Below are 24813 nucleotides of genomic sequence, written 5' to 3'. Positions count from 1 at the left end.
ACTAGCACTTCTGTTTCTTTTGAGTTCACCCCTCATCAGAGGCATATGTATTCAGGGGCTCTTGGGTAGCTGTCAGTTGCGTGTCTGACTTTTGATCTCAGCTCAGGTCATGAACCCAGGGTCGTGGGATCAGGCCGCACATCGGGCTCTGCGCTGAGCAAGGAGCCTGCTTGAGATTCTCTCTCTCCCTCTGCCCCTCTCCCCCCTCACTTTCTCTCTCTCTCTCTCTCTCTCTCTCTCTCTCTCTCTCTCTCTTAGAAAATAAAAGGCACATGTATTCATATTCTGTGTGTTTTTGTGTGTGTACACATGTAAATCTAAGATGAAAACCAACCAACCTGCACACCCACTAATCTGAGTGGTTTCTCTTGGCAGTGACAAACAAGAAACCCACACAGGCGTCCATCACGAAGGTCAAACAGTTTGAAGGCTCCACGTCATTCGTGCGGAGGTCACAGTGGATGCTTGAGCAGCTTCGCCAGGTTAATGGCATCGATCCTAATCGGGTGAGTGAATGTCTGGTGTTGAGCGAAGGTATTCTCTTCACACGATGACTCCCTCGCTGACCTTGGCAGTGGTGGTGGTTGTCTGAGTCCTCTTTAGCGAAGCTATTTCTCTGTTTCAGTTACATGGCTAAGACTTTCTTATTTCTATGCTCTTATGGGGAACTCTAAGTCTTTTCATCATGTGTGATGCAGAAACGTAAGGGGATGCACGCTGAAGAAGTGCTGGCTCCTGTAGTAGGTTTATCAGCCAAGTGCAAAGAGCAGAGTTCAGATATCATGTCCATGGTTACCAATACGAAAAACGCATGTTCATCAAGGCTTCACGTATCTCGTTATATCACCAGTGATGAGATTTATTAGCCGAGCGAGCAAATAAATAGATGGCACCTTACAAATTATGTATTAGGATTCTATTGGATTTAATATGAGAAACATTTTAAGGTAGAGCTGTTTATTTAAGTACCTTCCCTTTTGTTCACACATACTCACTGTATAAAACCTCGGTAATGAGGAGAAATAAAATGTAAATTGTCACTATATGCTAAAATAATAAGGGAGAATCTTTTCCTTACCAAAGGTTAGGGACAAGATTCATGGGTTTCACTGCCAAGAATGTGACCTTTTCCGGGTCATCGGGAAGGCAGTATCTAGTCTAAATTGTGCCAGGTCAGTGTGTAGTAAGCTGTTGGGGCTTCTGTGAGCATAGCTTCCTAGGGACATCTATAAATACTGCAAGATCTGGGGTTTGCTTGATAAACAGAGAAAGGTGAACTTTCTTTCCATGCACCTGGGTGCGAATAAAGATGAGCCTTGTGATTAAGACCAAAGTTTCGAAAGGTGTTTCAGCTTTTGTGAGCCTTTTGTCAGGGGTAAGCTGGAAGCCGCAGTTTTTCTAGGTTGAGATCGGCACTTATTTCACTGTCTTTTCCAGGATTCTGCAGAATTTGATCTGTTGTTTGAAAATGCATTTGACCAGTGGGTGGCCAGCACAGCTTCAGAAAAATGCACCTTCTTCCAGATCCTCCACCATACCTGCCAGAGGTACCTCACGGACAGGAAGCCCGAGTTTATTAACTGCCAGTCCAAACTCATGGGAGGTGAGTGGACATTCATACGGCTTTGGCCACCCCGTTTCCTCAGACTCGCTTTCACATGAAAAGGTAGGTGTCGGCAACATAAAGGCAAAAAAAGAATCAGGATACTCAGAGCTGGACAGCATGAAAACCAGTCTAGGGAGTTCATTGTATGCTAAGTCTAGACACAGTGGAATGTTTTCATTCTTAACCAAATCTGGTCTTTTGGGAAGAATTAGCCACTTAGCTAAGATTAGTTATGCTATAAGAACAAACCTGTCCCCTCATTAGGAAAACCTTTCAGTTTGGGTTTCTTGACTACCATTTCTATAAATTCATTGCAGAGCGCCGTTTTCTAGGCTGCTTTTTCCTATTATGTCTCAAGATATTCTCCAAATATTAACATGTAGATTCTGACACATATAATCTCTTTCTTTCAAATAGCAGCTAGTCTCACATTTATTCCTCGAATGTCACACAAAGGGGAGTTAGGCTGAGCACTGTAAGCCAGACTTAAGGGGTGAGTACCAGTGTTGGCAACTTAATGAGAAACATTTAGAGGGTGCTTAACACATTTCTTTTAGGTGGCATTGCTTTTTAGGGAATTGAAACTGTGCTAAAAATATTCTCAAAAAGCCTTGCCAGTCACTCTGTGAGCTGAGGAAGGAAGTTTATATCATTGCTCTCTTCACTGACCTGTTCTCCGGGTTTTGAAGAAAAAAGTTTTTTGTGCCCCAACTTTATCTTAATCAAATGTCAAATGAAGGTCACGTCGTAGACACTACGTCTCCTCCTCGGGCTGTACATATCTTTCATATGAACACGGCACAGAACCCATTAGTCTGCCCACACACCTAATGTGTGCATACTGCCATTCTGCCCTTGGTCTGCTAGATGTCGTGGGGGCAGATCTCACACAGTGAGTTGCTTACGTCATAAGAACCTAGAAAGGTCTTCCTTAGGCGTTGATGCAGTATTCTATTATAGCTTTTCCATTTAGTCCTAGAAAAATATCAGAGGTGATGAGTAGTGCCTATTTTCTTCAAAGCAGCCCCATCCTGTGTACAGAAGTAAAAACTGTGAGATGTGGATGTTGAAAGACAACATGTGACGCTGACCTCTTACTGTTTAGAAAATAGAATGAGATACTGCTCTCATGTCTGGGCCACCAGTACTCTTCACGTGAATCCCACCTGCAAAGCCCAGCTTTAACAGATGTGGCAGGTGAGAGCGCCCTGGGTTCATGGCCACAGATGACTGACTTTTTCAGTGACTGGAGAATTGACTGGGAAATCCCAGCTTTCCCTCATTCTTCACTGGGTAGGATTTTATCTGCTATCCTAGAATCAGATTGGTTTCTTGATGTCAAGTTCCTACTAGGAAGAATTTTTCCATCGGTGTCCGTATGGTCAGTAGATGCCTGGATAGCACTTACGCAGAGTCTCCTCTGAAAATAATGTGACATTATGGGTTTGACATTTCTGTTGCCCTTGGAGATAGACTCCCCTCACGCATTCCACTTCTGCTCGTTCCGTCCTGAGAGCAGAGTGGCCAGAAGCAGAAGCGGTGCCATGGGAACTACCACATTTCCTCAGAAGGGAAATGTGAGTCGGAAGCAGGAGGGCCACAGCCGCGCTCCCTCCACTGTCCTTGCGAGAGAAACGCGTCTCGTCCTTCCTGCTAAGGTTGAGGGGAACTTTGGTAGCTCTTCTCTGCCTCCTCTCACTAGGTGGTCCCTCCTCTCTGTTGCCTCTCTGAGGCTCTCATTTCTTCTCTCAATACAGTTCCTTTCATGCAGGCATGCATTCATTCATTCATTCATCCATTCCTGGTTCATCATCCAATTATACAACAAGTAAGCACTAAGTACGTGCTATGTGCTGTACTATGTGCTGGTCACTGTGCTCTGTCCTAGATATAGAAAATCGTTTGGTTCCTTAATGGACCCCAGTTTCACCACCCATATTCCAGACTGGCAGATCCCTAACAGCCTTTCTGTAAGCCCTTCATTACCTTCTTGAATGTCCTCAGACCTTCCGACACAGTCCCACTCAGCCGCTTCTGTCAGTCATTGGCTCAGCCCTTCAGAGGTCTTCCAGTGCCCTGTGGATCCCAAAGTCTGTAGAGTTGAGACAGGAATCCATATATCCAATGTTAAGTTGTTGTGTGTTGGATAAAGCCGCAGATTGATTTCCTGTAGTAAGAAGAAGACTAAGTGAATGAGACCAAGTGCCAGAACTGGCTCTGCCTTTTGAGACCGTCGACCTCACTTTTCACTGGTGTCTTGTCTTCCTTAGACCTCACTTTTCGCTGGTGTGACTTGTGGAGGTTGGATTAGATATCTACAGTCCACTTCAGTTTTAATATTTAGAGAATCGATAATGCTTAAGTTCCAGCTTTATTGTGTAGATTAATCACTTCTTAATTACAAGTCAAATAAAAGACTTGGCACAGTTAAATATTGACGGGTCTTAGATTCCTAAGGAAGGCAAAAAAGTTTGAGTTAAGCACATGTAATTTGTTGGCAGCACATAGATCCTTCACGTGTGCACCTCGTCTTCTTGTTGCTTGTCCTTGGTAACAGCCGTACCAACATACCCTAGTTAATTAGCATACCAATTAGTCTTCCTTTCTGCCACTTACCACAGTTCAGACTTAAAACGCGCATAGTTCTTGGGTCACAACATTCTGACCCCTTTAACTTTGGGGATACCTACCCTATCTTCAGCAGATGAAATCTGTTTCAATTCCACAGTATCCTTTGGTCTGTCCTCACCGTATGGGTCACACATCCGAGAACCGGTTGTTATCAGAACTGTGAAATGTCACAGATTTTGTGATTTTAAAGAACTAATATCAGCGTTGGTATGCTGCCCTACACCAGATTGTTTACATATGTTATCTCATTTAGCCTTTTACAGTAGCTTTGGAAATCGAATTTATTATCTCTGCTTTACAGAGAAGGAAATAGGATCAGAGAGATCATCAAATAGCTTGCCAGGGGTCATATAGCTAGTAAGTGGCAGAGGTGAGATTCAAACACAGGCCCTCTCCACTCTAAATTTATCTTCCCCAGGGCCACTGAGTGCCATACCCCAGGGGACACAGTGACATTGTCTTTTCTATGAATGGTGCCCTTGAAGTTAGGTAGGAATTTGGAGAAAATAATTAGCCAGCACATCCCTAGGTTTTAACAAAGGGAGATAAGGGGAGAGGGCCAGAGATTATAGATACTTTTAACTCTTTTCCTTGTCTTATCATTGGTATGCAATTAAGATAGGAAGTCTTAAGCTTTTTTTTTTCCCCCCTCTTGGTCCTAAGAATGATGGAGTTATCAGGGATCTTTAAAACCACCTTGCTCTTTGGTTGTTTTTGATTTCGGTTTTGTTCATCTGCTATTATTCATGTTTCAACATAATAAAGAGATGAACTATTTTGGTGGCTGGGAAAGATGATGGAGCTCTGGCCATTCCCTGGACCTCTCAGGTACTCTGCATCTGGCCTAACCCTGTCATTGGGAAAGCTGAGGACCAGTGATTTTGAATCACGTTACTGAGGTCCCAGTACTGGAAGCAAGTCCGCCTGACTCCCACTGAACCGCACATTCTTTAATACCAGTTCAGACAGGATCATCATTTTAAATATCTACAATTCCATGCAGTTCTTCTCTGTAGTTACTGATGGTATATACCCCACATGGCCATGTTTTTCCCTTTCCCTCGGGGAAAATCAGTTACACAGAGACGGATTCTTTGACATGGTTGAAACTCTCTCCTGCAAACATGATATTCCATCTCCAGAGGACGGACTGGGAAGCTTTGATCTTCTGATGCTGGTTACAGAACCCAGGACACACATGTACAGTCTGTAGGGCTGAGTGAAGGCCATCATAAACGGAAAGAGGGCAGGATGCTGTAAGCAGGTGTGAAGAGAGGAAGCATTGGTTTCTTCTCTTGCCTCTGTCAGCATCTTGGCAGCCATCTTCTCTTCCCTGGATAGTAGGAAGACCTGGAAGCTGGAACCAAGTCCTCCAGGCTTGGTCATTCCTAACTTCCACTCTACCTCTCATTTAATTCATTAAAGGTTGGTCACCTTTCAAAGATACAAAGCCGTTCATTTAGTTGCTGGATCCCTAAGCTACCAAGAAACCTAGATTTAACCAGACTGAAGGCAGAGGCATGAAGCCAGTCTTTCTACTAAAATATGACATGGCGTCATGAATGAAAGGGGCCCTGAAAGTGAACCTCGGGTTCATTTCTGAGATGCTAGATTTTTTTGTCTCTCTCTCTGTTTATCGTAGGCAGAGATGATACACTGTTATGTGTGTGGTAACACATTTGCACTTCAAAGATGCCTCCAAGGTGTTAATCATATGTGTAGACCTTTGGATTCCAGAGGAGAGACTTCCTTTCAGCTAATTCATTTCAATGAAACGTGGTCTGCTCCCAAATAGTAGTATCAGTGTAGACAGTGGGAATGTCATATTAAGTCAAGGTCCCATTGGGAACTTTGTTGTATTGCTTTCTTTATTTTCCTTTGTAAATCCCACATGGCTCTCCATTGCTCTTTTATTTACTCCGACCTTTCTTAGCGATTACTATCACCCTATTATTCTTATGCCTAATGCTGTGGGCTATGGAAATCTGTAGTGGTATTGAACAACTTCTGTGTTAGAACCACAACGTAGATTCTTTGCAAACCTGTTTTCTTCAATAAGTGTTATAAATTACTTTCTGGAAAAAAATGATTTATTCTTCAAGGCAAGCTTCTGTACAGACTGAAGCACGTCCTAGCATTTTCTTGAACTCAACCCAAACAGCCTTGGCTAACCCACACAATTACCTCTTGTTCTTTCACCTGTTTTGTATGGCTCCTCCTTCAGTGGACCCTCCTATGCTGTTTGCAGCCAAGTTTCGCATGTGTCCTCGTTGATTTCACAAGCATTCACTCAGCACCACCTATCTGTCAGGCACTGAGCTAGCTGGAGAGACCCAACAACAACGTAGATACCTTGCTGACTTTGCTTACTGTTCTGGGGAGACAACAGGTGTAAATAGATAATAAACAGTTCAATAACACCAAGGTGATTGCTGAGCTGCATTGTAAAGGATGGATAGCAGTTGCCAGCCAGACAGGGGCAGGGTGAAATGAGCTCTCTCTTACTGCAACAGTTAATCTAGAGAGTTTCATTCCAATGTTGGCTATGTTCAGATTTTGGAATGTGGCAGATTGTTTTTCCACAAAGCAGCCTATTTTGAAATGCTGTATATTTTCATCATCACCAAAGGAAATTTCTTAAGTGTTGCTTTCGTATGCACAGCCCTTCAAATGATGGTATCAAGCCCAGACTTCTGAGCTCTATTAGAATTCCAGGGACACAGATGTCTCTGATGTCTCCTTCATAGCAGGCTTGCCCTCATTTCCCTTGCTGATTGGTATGCTAAAGGAAACACCTAATGGCTTTACGCTGGATTCCCCTGGGATGGAATAGACTCTCAGGGTTTGAAGTGTGACTTTGCATTGTACTTTTCTTCCAAATAATGCAGGGTCATCCCTGGGTGAAGGTTGTGAATATTTCACCTTGCAAGTGCTCTAGGCATGGGCATATGTAAGGTGGAATAACAAGTAACTTCTTAAAAGAGCACATGTGTACCTCCTAATGGGGTTTTAATGGGAAAAACAGTGATCAATATGGTCATTCTTTCTTTTTTAATTTGTTTTAAGATCATTTATTTTGAGAGAGAGAGAGACAGTATGAGCGGGCAGACAGAGAATCCCAAGCAGGTTCTGCATTGTCAGCACAGAGCCCAACGCGGGGCTCAAACTCACGAAACCGTAAGATCATGACCTGAGCTGAAACCGAGAGTCGGACACTTAACCAACTGAGCCACCCAGGTGCCCCAGTATGGTCATTCTTAATCCCAATATATTAATATACTACTTCAAGGGAATCTGTAACATTTTCCATAATTCTTATATTTCTTCTCTATGATGGGATGTTTTCTGCCACTGAATAATGGCTCTGTGGGATGTGAACCTCGCGCTCCTACACATGCTCCAGCCAGCGCCACATTACAATGAATTGTTTCTTTCTCAAGACTAGATTAATGTGTAATTTTGCCCACTGCTTCAGCCTTAATATGCTGGGGGATACACACACATACACACATACATTAGAGATTATCATTCATGTACCAAGTTAAATTGTGTTAAAACCACCATATTGCTGCTGCTTAATGCCACCACCCGGATGCGGAACAGAGGAGACAGCCAGGCTGTTCAGTGACACACTGTTTTGACAGCGATAAAGTGTTCCTTATAGTTCTTTAAATCAACAGGAATCCCTGTCAGAGTTCCTTCAGTGGCTTTCTTTGTCACTGTTGAAGAAATACAAAATAACAAACTTCACTTCTCCTCTGCCCTGGCCCAAACAAGGAAAATGATTTATAAGGAGCACCCGGATCCACAGCTCTTAAGGAATGGAGTTAGTGCCTCCATCAAGGCCTGTCCCTCATTCCCCATCCATTCAATGCAGGCCATGACTTTCAAGTCACTTAATAAGCACATCTTCTTTTCCTTATATTGATTCAGCTAAGTAGAAGACGAGATCGTGCCGATTTAACAAGGTATTTATGACCGAATTTAAAATTCTGTTTGAAAGATCTCTGTAAATGACTGTTAATTATATCAATCCTGTACACACACAGATTTATCAACCAATCTTCCATTACTCCATCCTCCTCATTTTCCTAGACAGCATGGTATTTCATCAGAGACTCAGCTTATAGACACTTTTTTGGAGAGAGTAAGAAACTAAGACTAGAAACAAAAAAAAATGCATCAATAAAAATAACAGTACAAATAGTTTTTTAAAAAATGTCTAATATTTATTTATTGCTGAGACACAGAGAGAGACAGAGCACGGGCAGGGGAGGGGCAGAAAGAGAGAAGGAGATATAGAATCTGAAGCAGGCTCCAGGCTCTGAGCTGTCAGCACAAAGCCTGATGCGGGGCTCAAACCCACGAACCACAAAACCCACCTGAGCCAAAGTCAGATGCTCAACTGACTGAGCCACGCAGGCACCACAACAGTACCAATATTTAAATTATACGGTTGGGAAAGCCCAGCTAGGGTTTTCTATTTGTTTTGGTTATTGAGATCCTACCACTGTAACTACTGCATCAAACAAGTTAGATGTTCATGATGCTACATGACTCACAGACGTAACCATCCGACATTGGCCAAGCACCATTAGGAGCAGGACATTCTAGCAGAAGCCCTGAGAGGTTTCTGGATCTGGATCTTTTATGTATTTATTGTTTCAATTTAGGACAACATTGCCAGTTATTATGTTGGGTGATTTATGAGCTTTCTTATATTTTCTGAGTGGATCATTCAACCTCATCTTGTTCCCAGGAGGTAAATCAGAAGCAGATGTTTTTATTTTAAGTGAGAACATTGAAGTAACCAAGGACTCCTTCCTTAGGTTCTATGCAATTCTGTGCATGATGTTACAAATGACTAGTAACTAAAGAAAAACTAAAGAAAAACTGGGTCACAGATGTGATTTTCTTGTTTTTCATCACTCTTTGCCTGTAAGCAACTCTCAGGCACACAGTGAATCAGCTGGTGGGCTGTGGTCAGTCTTCCTGAGCCAAGAGTGACTTCATGTATTACATACTTTTGAATCATGCGTCTCCATCAAAATCTTGAAGCAAACCAAGGGTGTGATCCAAGGTATCATTTACTGGCTTGACAAGGATCATGAACATATTTTGTCTATCCCATGGTTAAATAACCTGCAGTGGATTAGAGCCATTCTTACTTTCAGAATCAACCAGAGGTCACATCTACACAACTTGATATAGTAATAGAGCGACATAGAGCAGACTCCATTTATCCCTGTCTTTGGTGGCATCACGCATTAACTTTGCAACTTCCTGTAAGCCACTTAACTTACACTCAACCTCCCTATGCTCTTCTGTATCGTGAAGAGTAACAGAGACCTTGAAGGGATGGTGTGAGGATTAAAATGAACTTTAAAATGGTCAACCAAACGGGGTTTTTGCAAAGTACCAGGACATGTCTGAATAGTCTATGAAAAAAAAAAAACAAAAAACCTTGGAAATTGTGATTTGTGTATTCATAATATTACATGATTTCTTTTGTGATATTTATCAAAAGCCCTTTCTTGTGAAAGAAGCAAGGACATTTTCTTGTGCTTTCCTACTCCACGTTGGCCCAAAGAATAGCAAAAAAAAAATAGCAATTTCTTTGTTCCAAGTGGGAATGAGCTGAGCTATGTTATGGACATTTCAAATGCCTGGAGTGCTAAGTTGTTTGCCATGGTTTATCAAATGCTGAATGTGTTGCATTTTATGTCTGACATTTATAGAGTGCATATGTGACTACTGACTTACCAAAACAACGATGTTTAAAATAGCGAGTAATGCTGTGCCAGAGATCAGGGCAAATAATTCAGATCCTCCTGTAGGAAAGAAAAAACCTGAAACATGTTTTCTGAACTTTATAAGAGAATAGAAATATTCCTTTTCCACCAGTATATTGTTAGCCTAAAATATTTCTTTGAGTCCAATTCTCTTTCTCCAGCCAAAAAGGGGGATACATGAATCAGATGTAAAATTATTTAACAGCGTTAGACAAGAAGTGGTATTTCTGAAACAGACCTAAAAAGTGTGCTACATGATGCCCATACTTTCAGATTTAAAGACAAGTGCCAGTCACTTTTCTATGTAAGGACAGTTTTTGAGTCTTCATATCCAGTATCACCATAATTTCATACAAGAAAGTTTACTTTAACATGAAAAGATTGAAAGAACTCACTCTCCAGAAATAAAGAGCTACTCCTTAAACTAGAACAGTTTACCTTTAGGAAAACCTTAGCACATTGTTCTTACTTATCTTGCTTCCCATAGACCAATAAAAACTCCCCTCAGCTGGCATTCAAAAGTTGTTGCCTTGCTGTACAGTAGACATGTCAGGTACTAAAACTAACGTGGAATTTTAGTGAAGAGAAGCTGCAATTCAGTAACTGGCCTGACTCTAAGAATGATCATTTCATGATTGCTAAATTCATCCCTCCTTCTGGGGATACCCCTCAGAGCACACACCTTGTGGACAGCAGATCAGAATGTCATCTTCAAGGCTCAAGGCCATCGTCCTATTTCATTCCTGGAATAAAGGTGAGGAGCTTCTGCATAGTAGCTGGGAAAAACTATACAGGAAATTGACATTTCTCAAACCTGCAGTGAAGAGGTAAATGGAATGGCTTTTTCCCCCCAGCCCACATTATATCCTAAGTTTCTAAAAAGTTCTGCCTTGTTTCTGATCACTAAAGTAAATCTAAATCACTAGATTTAGCAAAGGCAGTTACCGGAAATTTAGACACTGGTGTAAATCTGAAGTTAGAGATTTCAGACCACCCGCTTCTCACCCTTTTGCTTGCAATGTGCCTACCCAAGATTAGATTCAGTAGATGTTCTGCAAGAAGCAAGAGCACTAGGGTTGCCTGATTTAGGAAACAAAAATAGAAGATGCTCATTCAATATGAATTTCAGATAAACAGTGGGTACTTTTTTTGGATCAGTATGTCCCAAATATTGCATGCATGTCCTATATTTTATCTGGCAACCTTCACGGGTATGGACCACCCCTCACCCCCTCAGTTTCTGGCCACCATAACAAATATGGAAAACAGAATAAGTCAGAATAAGTTTATTGCAGTGGAGACACATAAACTTTAAGATGGCCAGTTATTAGGACCTGAAGACAATTTGAAATGGAGATCTCCCTCAAAGGGATTATGTTAGGTTAGCCATTCAGATATACAAACAGAAAAATATGAGCAGACTGCTAAAGAAGGACTATTAGAAGAACTTAGAGGAAGTCTGACTTATTGTGGCTCTTCTCCAGAGAATAATACTATAAAAATGCAAATTATAATTACTGGTAAGTATAGAAATTCCACTAAAGCACTTCTATAATCGAACATGAGATTCCTGGATAATTTTGCCTAGGGAAGAAAGGCCAGTCATCAATCTGAATGTCTTTGGCTTGATTTTAAAGAGTTGGTTTGCTGTCAAGAATAAAAGGAGCCTGCCATAGACTCTTGGAAGTACCCAGCAGAACAAAGGCTCCCACTGATGGAGAAGAGCAAAAAGCTCTACTGTCTCAAGAGTCAGACGTAGAATAAAGAAGTGTAACAGGAAGCTACTACTTATGAAAGTTAGCCTCCTCTCTGACCAGTCTAATGGTTTTCTTAGTAATGGAAGTGACTGGTCTGTCAAAGATCCCTTGACAAACCCTGTGGCTTGCCTACAAGTTGTGGCTCCCCTTTATCCATCATGCTGCCTGTCTGTAGCCCTCGCTCATTGTCAAGTATACAAGCATGCAGAGTGACCCTGGCTTCACTGTTGGTTGGTTTGGTTTTTGTTCCAGCCCTATATGAGTATGGCATCCAAAGGTGATGCTGCTGTAGGTTCTAGGAGCCATTCAGTGGGTCATACCTGTGAAAGGGGAAGAATATGTTTCACAACTTTCTAACTATGACAGCACATAAAGCATAAGCATGTCAATTACAATATATGACTGACAGTAAAGCAAGAAAATAAGCATATCATTATACTGGGGTAAAAACACATGTTTTGGGGGGGGGGGGAATGAGGACAAGTCTTTCTTGGCTTAGGGATTTATTTCCTCTGACAAACATTTGAGTGGTTAAACTGTGAGGTGACTGTGTGTGTGCATGTGTGCTCACACACATGTGTGCACATGCATTTGAGACTCAGTGGATACTATTAGTGGGAAAGAAACTATTTGCTTTTATGTAAATTAGTGGCCCATGCCAAAATGTCAGTAAGGAAGATTCAGAGTGTTTCTGAGTTTAGATGTCTGAGCAGAAACTGATTTTTTATATTTTGAGAAAATGTAAAAGTAATTATCATAATTACTCATACTACTATGCCCCATAGAAAAGAACTTTCAAGTGGGATCAATATGTTCCTCATTGAATCTGATTGAGAACATTCCAGTCAGGATCATCTTTATGCCCCTTTGCAACAAGGAGAATTAAACAGGACAGAATATGATGGATCAAAGTCAGGACCATTCCTTGAGTCACATGTAAATATTGCACAAGAGCTAATCTCCTTGTGATTATTTATACTATTATATATTATTCTCTCCATCAGTGTTTCACTCCGTCCTATGGGCCTTATTTTCACAGTTGGTTGATTTTATTGATCATCTTCCCAGTTCCCATTATAAGAGGTTGAGAGTTAGTGGGGGGGAAAAGGTGGTTTCACAAGGTCAGAGTGGATCACATATCTGTGATAAAGCCAAGAGCTTGCACTGCTAGTTGGTGTCTACAAATGTTAGCACTTTTTAGACACTAGGTAAAGGAGAGGAAAACCACTTTTACAATTATTTTATGGGGTCAGTGTATTCTCCTTGTGTGTTTTCTTTAAGCTTTTGACTTAAAATTGCATAAGAGAATACATCATTATTTTTTAAAGGCCTGCATCATTTAAAAGCAAATACTCACCACAGAGTTCATGTGTATTTTAATTTTTCTAGCCACAGTAGGTTTACCCTCTTGGTCATTTGTGTTAGTTTCCCACTGATACTGCAGCAAATGATCACCAAGTTAGTGGCTTAAAACAACACGAATTTATTATCTTACAGTTCTGGGAATCAAAAGTCTAGAATGGGTCAGTAGGGCTGTGTTGCTTCTGGAGGCCCTAGGGAAGGATTTCCTTGCCTACTCCACCTTCTAGAGGCTGTTTGTGTTCCGTGGGGCATGGCCCTTCTTCCATCTTCAAAGTCCCCAGCATAGCATCTTCGAGCCTCTCTCTCTGGTTCATACACTCTTGCCTCAGTCTTGTAAGAACCCTGATTATTATATTCATTCCACCCAGATAATTCAGGATAATCATTGCATCTGAATATCCTTAACTTAATCATATCTGCAAAATCCCTTTCACCATGTAAGGTGACATTCATAGTTTCCAGGAATTTGGGTGTAGGCATCTTCGAGAAGCCATTATTCTACCTGCCACACCATTTTCCTAAACAATTCTAAAAGCTATAATGTACACTACTGAGGACTGCTGTCCTACATTTAATTTTATTCCTTTCATACAATATAGTTTTAAATACGTCCTATAGACTATTTTACTTGTACTTATCTATTATGATTTAAGACATTGAGTATCTTAAAATATAAAATTTAGAACACCTAAACATGTTATGAACATGTTATGAAACACCCAGTATTTAAGTGGCTGTAAGGACTTGCCATGTCCCACATTATCAAGAAGTTCCCCATTTTGCCAGCTAGGATATTTATACCTTGGCTCTTTCTCTTTACTTACGGAATTTGTTTTTCCTTAATCATTATGTAGGTTCTTTACAAGTTTCTAGGAAGTCTTACTGTTTAAACCTTGTGATGATGAAGATATTGTAGGTCATTTGATTTTGTTTAAAATCATCCTTTTCCTTGATATTTCCATTCCTGTCTCCTCAGATAATGACTCTAATGCCCTACTTGTAAAAAAAAAAAAAAAAAAAAAAAAAACTTGGTGGTAGTCCTCTTAAGAGACTGACAATTCTTTTTTCAGCTTTGATGCAAAATGTCAAGGTCAAGTTTATTTAACATGTACTCATTACAGACAAGTTCAAATTAGCTGCTTGGATTTATCTCTTTAATTCAGCATACATTTAGAAGTGATTTAACATGAGCACCTAAAATATAGCTACCATGTCATTTCAACATTTTTCTGTATTGCTTAGGGTATGTACTTCTTTTCCTGTTGTGGTATTTCTATTTTTTTTTAATGTTTATTTATTTTGAGAGAGAGACAGTGAGGGGAGGGGAGGGGCTGAGACAGAAAGGGGGAGAGAGAATCCCACGCAGGCCCCACGCTGTCAGTGCAGAGCCCCACACAGGGCTCAATCTCACGAACTGTGAGATCGTGACCTGAGCTGAAATCGAAAAAGTTGGATGCTTAACCTACTGAGCCAGCCAGGCGTCCCTAGAGTATGTTGTGGTGTCTCTTAAGCCTTGTTCTGGTGTGGTGTGATACACACCAAACAGAAAATTACCTTGCACAGATCTGGGTGTGAATTTCTGGTCGGTCACTTACCATCTGTGGATAAGTTAAACTGTAAGTCTGACTTCCTTTTCTTAAACAGTATTAATACTGCTTACTCCATAAGGTTGTTGTAAAGATTGAATAAAATGATGTATGAAATATTTAACACGGTGCATAGGGAGTACTATGGAATGTAGTGGTGGCTGTTATAATTAATAATTATATTAACTTGTTAGGGTAACCTGGGTGGCTCAGTTGGTTAAGTGTCCGACTTCAGCTTAGGTCATGATCTCGCGGTCCGTGAGTTCAAGTCCCGCGTCGGGCTCTATGCTGACAGCTTGGAGCCTGCAGCCTGCTTCGGATTCTGTCACTCCCTCTCTCTCTGCTCCTCCCCCACTCACACTCTGCCTCTCTCTGTCTCTCAAAAATGAATACACGTTTAAAAAAAAGTTTAAAAAATAAGTATATTAATATGTTACAGTTAATATTTTCTTTTAATCTTGCCTTCCTGTTGTGTTGCCTTCCATCCTGTTAAGGGAAATTAATATGGAATCTGAATTTCAGTCAGACACAGAGGAGAGAGTGAAAATACAGAGCATCCTTATGTCAGATATGGTAGAGGTGCCGTTCTATGTTTTATATTTGCATTTTTCTTTTTTTTAATGTTTGTTTATTTTTGAGAGAGAAAGTGTGCACAAGGGAGGGGCAGAGAGAAGGGGACAGAGGATCTGAACTAGGCTCTGCTGACAGCAGTGAGCCCAACGTGGGGCTCGAACTCACAAACCATGAGATCATGACCTGAGCCAAAGTCAGACACTCAACTGACTGAGCCACCCAGGCGCCCCTGTGTCTGCTTTTTTCTTATCTTCCAGGAAAAAAAAGAAAAAGCCAGCTAGTGATGACAACACTGATAGTCCCCATACTGAGTTCCTACTATATGCCAAGCAATTTTTTTCATTCATATTACCTCTAACACGTAATTATTGTTATCCTCACTTTACAGTTGAAGAAACTGGGTGTCAGAGAGGTTACAGAGAGGCAAGGAAACTTGTCCAAAGCCACATAGACCACAAAGAGAAGTCAGGATTTGAACCTAGGGGCTAGCTCTAAAATCTTCCCCATTAGAGAGAAAAAAGTAGAAAAACTCACCAAGCAGCTATCACCGATGCACGTTTTTGTCTCCAAGTTCTGAGTGTTCCTCCAACTAGATTCTGTTTTCACTTATTGGCAGTTACTATAATTTTTGACATTGGGTGATCGGGTGATGTTGTATTTTCAGTATAACATTTGAATTATGGTATTCATTGCTTTATCACTATTATTTTCCAGTTAAGTGTTTGACTATTAAGTTTACTCTCCCAGGACTGCGCTTTCTTACAGTGTCCCAGATCGTATTTTCTTTTCCTCTAGGAAAATGTGTCTTTGAAATTACATTATACTTCAGAAGGAAAATGCAGTATGATTTGTTAAGCCAAGTTATACATAAATTTTCAGGAATATATATGCTGTATAAAGTGTGACACACTTATATTCAGCTCTTATTCATAATAAATACTTGTTCTTCAACTCTGGCATAATAAACACTGTTAGGCCAGCAACATGCATGGGTGATCAAGATGGAGTCCTAGATATGGCAGCCTTCAAAAATGAAATATGTGTAATCTTCTTTGGGGAAATAAAAGACTTGGAAGAAGATTTTAAAGCTTTCTTCAGTGACGATTAAGAAAATAGTTCCAAAATTATGAATCCCCTCTTTTAGGCGACTTCGACTTTGTACCTTCATCCCTGAAAAGCTGAGATGCATATACAAATAGCTGGATTTCTTTCTGCTTAAGATTAGGTTTAAAAAACACGGGAGTTTTAAGTTCTAATACGGATAATAGTAGACAGAACCACTGAACTGCTGGTGCTTCTCAACCCATTTGTTTTCCCTGTTAAAAAAAAAAAAAAAAATTGAAACTAATCATTTGGGGCCATTTATTTCAATTAGCCAGGCATAGGTAAATAAGAGAATCTGTCAGTAAAACATGATCAGCTTTTTCTTTGTTTGCTGGTGAAAACAACAAAGGGAAAGATAAGTAGTATCACTACTGAACATTGTAGGGTTTTTTGGATTGTTACACTGATAAAAAAGAAAAGTCTTAAAAATAGAACATTGGTGCAGTTTGACATTGTAAATTCACATTTTGAGGCTCCTTCAGCACCGCCACATACGAAATAGAGGAGATTAAAAAGAAATAGCCACTTTGAAAAAAAAAAAAAAGATGAATAGCTGCAAAGTCAGAAATACACAGAGTCTCAGAATTAGCAGGTAGGAAGCTGCTGGTGTGCTGGGCTACAGGTCTGGAGAGAATAGTTTGGATTCTGTGCTGTAACCATGTACCCCAGACAAAGTAGGAGACCAGAGCCACATTCACTGCCTGGAACCAAGGCTTCTCTGCCCAAGCAATAAGTCTACAAACAAGCTGTGACCAACTTTCCCTGGGGCAGTGATTTATCAGAATCTGCATTCCTAGAGAGGCAAAAAAAGAACAAACTTTGCTTCCCACCCAAGACCTGCGGCCAGCCACCCACTAGCTTGGGACCGGCTCCAGGATATCCAGAATGGCACCCAGGACAGGAGCTTCAGACCATCAGCTGAAGTTCTGGTTGCCTCAGGAGCTGGTAGGGGAAACAGTAAAACTATATGTGGGGAGAAGGGGCCAAGGCAGTGAGAGGAGAAGAAATTAAAATTTCACACTTGAGAAGAATTTACACACCAAAGTTCTACAATATATGATACAACCAAAAAATAAAACAAAATAGTTGGCAGTTGAAGTCATTCTAAATGAAATGAAAATAACAGGACAATTCGAAAGTGACTTTAAAATAACTATGTTTATGATATTCAAAAGAAAGAGGAAGGAATCAGAAAAAAGAACAAGATGTTACAAAACAAAACCAAAACTATAAGAAAAGATGAGATAACTAGAGGGGAAAATAACTTTGGAAGTGAAAAAAATATTATCTTTGAAATACATTCAGTTGATAGAATAAACTCTAGACTGGGCATAGTCAAAAACAGAAATTAACTGTAAGAGAATGAGAAATTCACCCATAATATAGTACAGAGAGATAAAGAATATGAAGGAGCAGCTGTACCTGGAAGATAGACTGAGAGGCTTGAAGACTCAGATGAGAATACCTCCAAGTGCCACAGCTGAAAATTAAAGCTGTACCTAGACAAAAATAGGATGAAGCAGCAAAACATTGAGAACAAAGAGAAAATCTTAAAAGATACTAAAACCAAAAGTTTCCTACAAGGGAAAGACAAACTGATGACTTGTCATCAGCAACAAGAGATGCCAGAAGTCAATAAATAAATGTCAATCTGGAATTCCATACCCAGCTAGACTGTAATACAGAAGTAAGAGGAAAAGAGATCTTTTCAGACAAAGATTATTTGCCACCTCCCGACCCTTGCTGAAAGAGCTACTAAATGAAGCACTTGAACATGAAGCAAGATGAACCCAAAGGGGGAAGACTAGAGTTTAAGAAACAACAGTGATCACAAATGTGATAAAAACACATTGCCAAACTTAATTACCTGATGATTATTTTTAAGTTACCTTGGATATTTCCTTAAACTGGAGCTAAAATTCTAGACATAATTAACAAAATATATGCTGTGTGTTCAGTGGATAGCTGTACTGCTGTCTGTTCTGTGAGAGAATTACTGAGTTAATTCAACTTTGATAGGAAAAAAATCATAGTTGCATTGGTTAGACTTCTGGTTTTCCCAAGCAGGGTCAGGCCTGGTTACTACTTGGATGGGAGACTTCTGGTTTTAAGTTGACAGAATATAAAAGGTGTTTTCTACTCTTCTTTTGAACATTATTCAAAATCTAGGAGAATGTAGGAATGCAAACTGTCTCGGATGGGATGCATACCTGTCTCTCATAACAAACCCATAGATGTGGGGAAGGGCCGACAAACACAGTAAAGGTCAAGGTAGATCTCAAGAGAGAGTTCTCATAGCTGTAGTCTCAGACAGAGCCAAAAGCCAGCAGAATGAAATGATTCAAAGTAATCCCTTTGGATCCAATAATCCCTTCTTTGAAACAATGAGCAAATGCCAGGAAAGCTCTGGGAGTTTGATGGACTCCATTTGGCATGATGCCTAGACAGACGGGCAAAGAGCTGAACAAAGAATCACACAGTCAAAGCCATGTTTGCAGGAATCAATCTGTTGATGGGGGAAGAAAGAAACTGATTCTACACAACCCTGTGGTACAGATCTCATTTGAGAGAAGTAAAGTTACGCTCAAGAGGCCTCTGTCACATACATAACCCTGTATGTTCCTGGGAATGTGATCCTGTTCCCTCCTCGGTAATGTGAACCTTCTGCAAATGTCTGCTTAGCAAGTGATCACCTTGTTTTCAAAATGGTGATCCCAACCAAACCGGCATAGGTGGTTCCATTACTTACTACATATGTGTCCTCGCACAATTCATAACCTTCCTAAGTCATGGCTTCCGTTTTTGTAAAATAAGTTAACAGTTCTCCCCATATAACACTGTGGGTAGGATTCAATAACAATACAGGCAAAACATTAGCACGCTATCCACTACATGATAAAGAGCCTGGCAGGCTAGGCATTTATCTATGAGGTAGAATTCCTAGGGCGGAGCACTGACTTGCCTTCCTTTTCTTCTTCCTCTCTGAAAATTAGTGATTATGATCACAGATTCGAGAGCAAGAATGGCTGGGTTTGAATCCTTTCTCTCTCACTTACTAGACTGAGGATCTTGTCCAAATTATTTATCTGGCCCTCAGTTTCCCCATCTGTGAAGTGTGGATAATAATAGTACCTACCTCACAAAATTGTTGTGAAGAGTAATTAGTTAATTCTTGTAGAACATGATGAATAGTGTCAGGCACAAAGGATTCAGTATGCATTAACTACTAGTACTTTTTATTTTTCAAGAATTACAAGTCACACCATAGATATGAGTACCACACTTCTTACATGTTTAAAAATAGTCACCTTCTCAGGAAATGTGATTCTTTAAACATAGAGCCAAACATTGATTTTTTTTTTTTGAGGGGGTTGGGAGCAGGGCATAAAACCCAGGGTATAGATCATATATTCCAAGTTTTGATTTATTTAGATCGTGAGCAAAATTATCTTTTGCCCATGGTTAGTTATTTAAGGTAGATCAACACCATGTGTTCAATAAATTGGTTGTGTGCGGGTACAAGCCAGTTGTGATAAGTTATTAATTATGACCCTAGAGCAGAGGCTCACAGACTGCAGCTCTCAGGCCATATACAGATTTTTGTATATAAATAAAGTTTTATTGAAACACAACCACTCCTGTTCTTTTATATTTTGCCTATGGCTGCGTTTATGATACAACCACAGAGTTGAGTAGTTGTGCCAGAAACATTATGGCTCAAAAAGCCTAAAATATTTCCTATTTGCTCCTTTACAGAAACAGTTTGCTGACTCCTGCCCTAGAGTAATAGCTTTTCCCTAGGTCTTTCACTGGTCAGAAACAGCATTTTTAGGTACGTTTAATAATGGACTTTAGTGTACTTTGAAAGTATAGAGTGTAATATAATTAGAAATGGGTAATGATGTAGTTCCCATCTCCCATAATTTTTTTGTCATTATATAAAAAGCCATTAACCTAAAATGAGATGCTAGGTAATCCCACTCCTTTCCCTTAGTTTGGCAAATGTCAGTTTTAGGACTAACTGCCGATCCTTTTGTTAAGGGATGTTGTCCAGGCCAATATGTCTAAAATTAGAGAACAGAACAGAAGGAGGGCAGACAGGGACAGACAATGCAACTTTCACTCATAATCATAGAACTCAAGTCCCTGTGGGGTTGCTTGGCCAGGTTCCCAGTTGAGAAGAGAGATCTCTGTAATGTTTTCAACCTTCTTTTTCAAAGCCTGTTGGACTTAGATGATCTGGGCTGTCTTTTTCTTTTCTTGTTAGATGTTTTTGTTTCATCTTCTTTGGACTCACTTTTTCATCACAGCCTATAGAAGGCATCAGTACTTAAGTGTTGGGAGTTTTAAAATGGGAATGAAGTACTAGGAACTAAATAAGGGAGGGCATTTGAGTTGTCTATGTATGTGTTTATGTTCAAACTCACTTTTTCCCCCTCAGTATACTTCTGGAAGGAATTCGATGCTAGGTATTTTATCGTAAGACATGGAAGGGCCCTCAAATATATTGGCCTTTTTTTTCCTTCAGTTTATTAGTAAATGTATTTTCTAAAAATCCATCCTACAGATATGTTTTTGTTTTTGTTTTTGTTTATTACATCTTCAAATCTTTAAAAATGAACAGAAAACAGAAGCTTACCTTGATACAGGCTTAGTCAGCCAAAGTTAGCTTTTAAAGAGTTAAGGTCAACCAGAAGAAATTCTGTCTCAGCCACTGCCATACGGTGACCCTCCACCAGCACTGGATGATTTTCTCAAGTCTTTTCTTAGGAACGGAGTCCGTGAAGATAGCTGCAGAGAAAGACAAGTGAAGCTACAGCACGGAGCTCATATTGCCACTTCTCTAAGTAAGGCACCTCCTCAGTTGCCATTTGCCAGAGTGATGGCAAAAGAATAGACGTCCTTTGGGCTTTATGCTCTCCCCTCTCAGGAGCTCTGGGGCTCGATGGGCATGTGTGCCATTAGCTGGTAAGGAGGAATCTGGGAGCAGCAGGTTTCTAGCTTCTCAGAGTAACCAAACCCACCAGCGTAGCAGACATCCTGCTCGATTCCATGACTACAGACCACAACAAATATGGGTGATCCTCATTTGAACAGGCAGTGAAGCTCTCAGTTGGAAAACCAAGTCCAGATCTTTGATCAGAATGTAATAAGAAAGATTATTTTTGGTTGCCAAACCCCAAGAGATCATTAGCTGTTGCTCTTCCTTTTTTCTTCCTGTTTCCAGACACCCTCAGCCCACCCGCTCATCTCTAATGCCTGCACTCCCTAGAGGTGGCCTAGTGTTTCTGGCAGACCCCACGGGTAGGGAAGTCCTAGGTAAAGACGCTCATTGACAGCTAGTCATGTTAGAGCAGTAGCCTAGACCTCTTTGATTAATGGCAGTATGTTTCCTCCTTACTTGGTGTCTTTGTACTTAATTTTACAGATAAGTTCTATGCTAGCTCTCACTGAAATGAGCACAAGTCCCCATGGAGAACTCTGGGGGACTGTGCTGGTAGGTATTCATTCTACTTGGACTCAGCCCCAAAGTCCTGGGGACTGACACTTCCAACCTGCTCACGCAGTGCCTCCTGCCCAGCACCCCCAAAGCCACAAAAGAACTTTTGCTGCCTTTTTGTCTTGCTTTTAACCAAAGTGTATGTGTGGGAGAACTTAGCATGTGATTATGCCGCTAGAAAGTACTGTTAGTGATAAAATATCAGACTCCACCTAATGTATGTGCATCTCTGTTCCTGAGCTTAAACGGAAAGAGGTGATAGTCTGCTTTCCTCCAAAAGCATACATTCAAATAATTTTTAACTTAAAATTTTTAAACTATTTAACATTATAAGGGTCTGGTGGCCTCTAAGATTTGGGTAGTTCGCAGGCTGCTTTTTATCTTTAAGAATACTAAATTCCTCTATGTTCTCCAGAGCTTAGGATGTTTTTCCTATTTTCCAGCTTCCCTCCTGTTTCATCTCCTTGTTTTAGATCATTTGTGTCAAGTTACTCTTTATTCAAAATAAGCAAAGCATTCAATTACCTACAAAAGAAGGAATAGAAAAAATTGTCATGCCATATATTCCCTGTAACCTTTAATAATTATGTCCATATCAGCTAACATACGAATTAAAATATGCATGTTCTCGATGTCTTCTAATCCACAAAAGGAAAGATTACTACATTTTGTCAAACTAATGCCAATATGATGACAATGTTAAAACATTCAGCTTGCAGCTGGTAAAGCTTTAATTATAGCTTCTTCTTACAGTGAAAGTGCTTAATTAGACTCGTAAGATTTGACTTGAAGATAGATTTTTTTTTCTAAAGACTTAAAGAATTAAGAAAAATACTTTTTCCCATTCATCTTCCGTTTTCACTCGTTGACCTTTAGCCATACCTCCACCCTACTTCTTCCCCATTACAAGAACTATTATAAGGGAAACTCAGCAGGTCAGTTAATGGATACCCTTTTGACTGGTTATTAGCTTTCATTTCTGAGTTGTGAGTTTTCAAAATGCTATTTACCTTCAGAATTTTGAGCAGATCAAGTGAAATAAGTCATACAGAGAAAGACAGATACCGTATGTTTTCACTCTTTGTGGATCCTGAAAAACTTGACAGAAGACCATGGGGGAGGGGAAGGGGGGAAAAAAGTTACAGAGGGAAGGAGGCAAACCATAAGAGACTCTTAAAGACTGAGAATAAACTGAGGGTTGATGGGGGTGGAAGGGAGGGGAAAGTGGGTGATGATGGGCTTGAGGAGGGCACCTGTTGGGATGAGCACTGGGTGTTGTATGGAAACCAATTTGACAATAAATTTCATCAAAAAAAAGAATTTTGAGCAGATCTTCAGTGCAAAATAAATACTTTGTTTTACAAAGCCCCTTTCTGTACTGAATTGAATGATACCAATATTAAAGGCATGTTGCCAATCATCTTATTAAAACTCATCGGAGAGCAAAGTTAGGGTATGATTTCATACATATATTCGAGGTTGTCACTTACTAAAAGGTAAGCAAGGGGACTGCTGTGGGCTTTCCCAGGTAGAAGTGAAGAGTGGAGGCGATAGTCATGATGAATGCAATATGTGGTCTCACTTGTACAACACAGTATTTCTTACCTGGCTGCCATGTTTTTTGAGTTTGCCAGTGGGTACACTTTTAATTAGAAGGCAACTAGGGAATGGGCATTTGCATCCACACTGCACAAGAGAGAAAAATGACACTATGGATGTTGTTACTTGGAGCAGCTACAGTTACACGGTCAAGGCAGAAAGTGAGATTTTTAATAACAGTATTTATGTTAGTATATGAATCTATAAAGTCTATGCTTTCATATTTTAAACCGTAAGTTAGCTTTGTTAATGCATATCTTGCAATAACATCTACTTTTTTTGTTCTTAGTGTAGAACTGAAAAAAAACTTTCTAAAAATAAAATTTAGTGTTTTTTAATTAGATAATGTTATGGACAGCATGCTTCTGTTCCCCATAACTCCTGTTGAAACCCCAACCTCCAGTGGGATTAGATTAGGAAGTGGGGGCCTTTGGGAGGTGATTAGATCATGAGAATAGAGACTTTGTGATGCGATCAGCATCCTTCTCAGAAGAGTTTGCTCTGTGCCATGTGAGGATATAGCAAGAAGATGGCCGTCTGCTTCCCAAGAAGAGAACTCTCACCAGAACTCAACCAGGCTGACCCCCTGGTTTCAGACTTCCCAGCCTCCAGAATTGTGAGAGGTAAATTTTTATTGCTTAGCCACCCAGTTTATGGTATTTTTGTTACAGCAACCTGAGCTAAACAAATACTCTGTTCATGTTTTCTTCTAAAACAATAATTTAAAAGCCCTAAAGGGGCTGACTTCATTCAGTACATGCTTATACAATGCATTTATGAATTCCACTCCTCTCACCCTCATACACAAAAATAGTATCATTGACTTGATTTATTTTAGTTAAAGAAAACATTTTCAAGGTCTTCTAAATCTGGGCACTTTCCTCAGAATAGGTTGCATATGTGAACATCATCCCTTTTATTAGTCAGAACAACGCTTGGTTATGCTGCAGTAACTAACACACCTCAGACTCTCAGAGGCTTAACAAATGAGACACTGTCACTCCAGCAAGGTCTGTGAATTCAATGCCTCTCTAGAGCAGCTTCTAATTGGTGACTCAGGGACCCAATTTGCTCATATCTTGTTGATCCTCTATTTCAAGAGGCACTTTAGAGTCAAACTCCATAAGGGAAAAGAAAGCTGGAAGGCCACCCAGGGCAGAACTCAGCACAGAAGTGACACTCATTGCCTCTGCTTACAGCCCACTGACCATATTACCAAACTAACTGCAAGAAAGGCTAGAAGATAGATGCTTTCTATGTATCCACGAAGAAGAAACAGGAAACACAATTTTGTGAACACCTG

The 24813-nt window shown here is 40.2% G+C and overlaps 1 protein-coding gene across 5 annotated transcripts in view; it reads left to right on the top strand.

Annotated features, from left to right (window-relative positions):
- STXBP6 (syntaxin binding protein 6) overlaps positions 1 to 24813 on the top strand; it is a 244524-nt gene that overhangs the window by 194725 nt on the left and 24986 nt on the right. For all 5 annotated transcript variants that reach the window (XM_042989483.1, XM_042989481.1, XM_042989482.1 and 2 more), the window contains 2 exons: positions 376 to 506; positions 1438 to 1603. In XM_042989483.1, coding sequence (XP_042845417.1) covers positions 376 to 506; positions 1438 to 1603 — 297 coding nt within the window. The remainder of the gene's footprint in view (positions 1 to 375; positions 507 to 1437; positions 1604 to 24813) is intronic.

The sequence above is a fragment of the Panthera tigris genome, chromosome B3 (assembly GCF_018350195.1).
Source record: "Panthera tigris isolate Pti1 chromosome B3, P.tigris_Pti1_mat1.1, whole genome shotgun sequence".
Taxonomy (NCBI): domain Eukaryota; kingdom Metazoa; phylum Chordata; class Mammalia; order Carnivora; family Felidae; genus Panthera; species Panthera tigris.
This window is presented reverse-complemented; position numbering and strand designations above follow the sequence as displayed.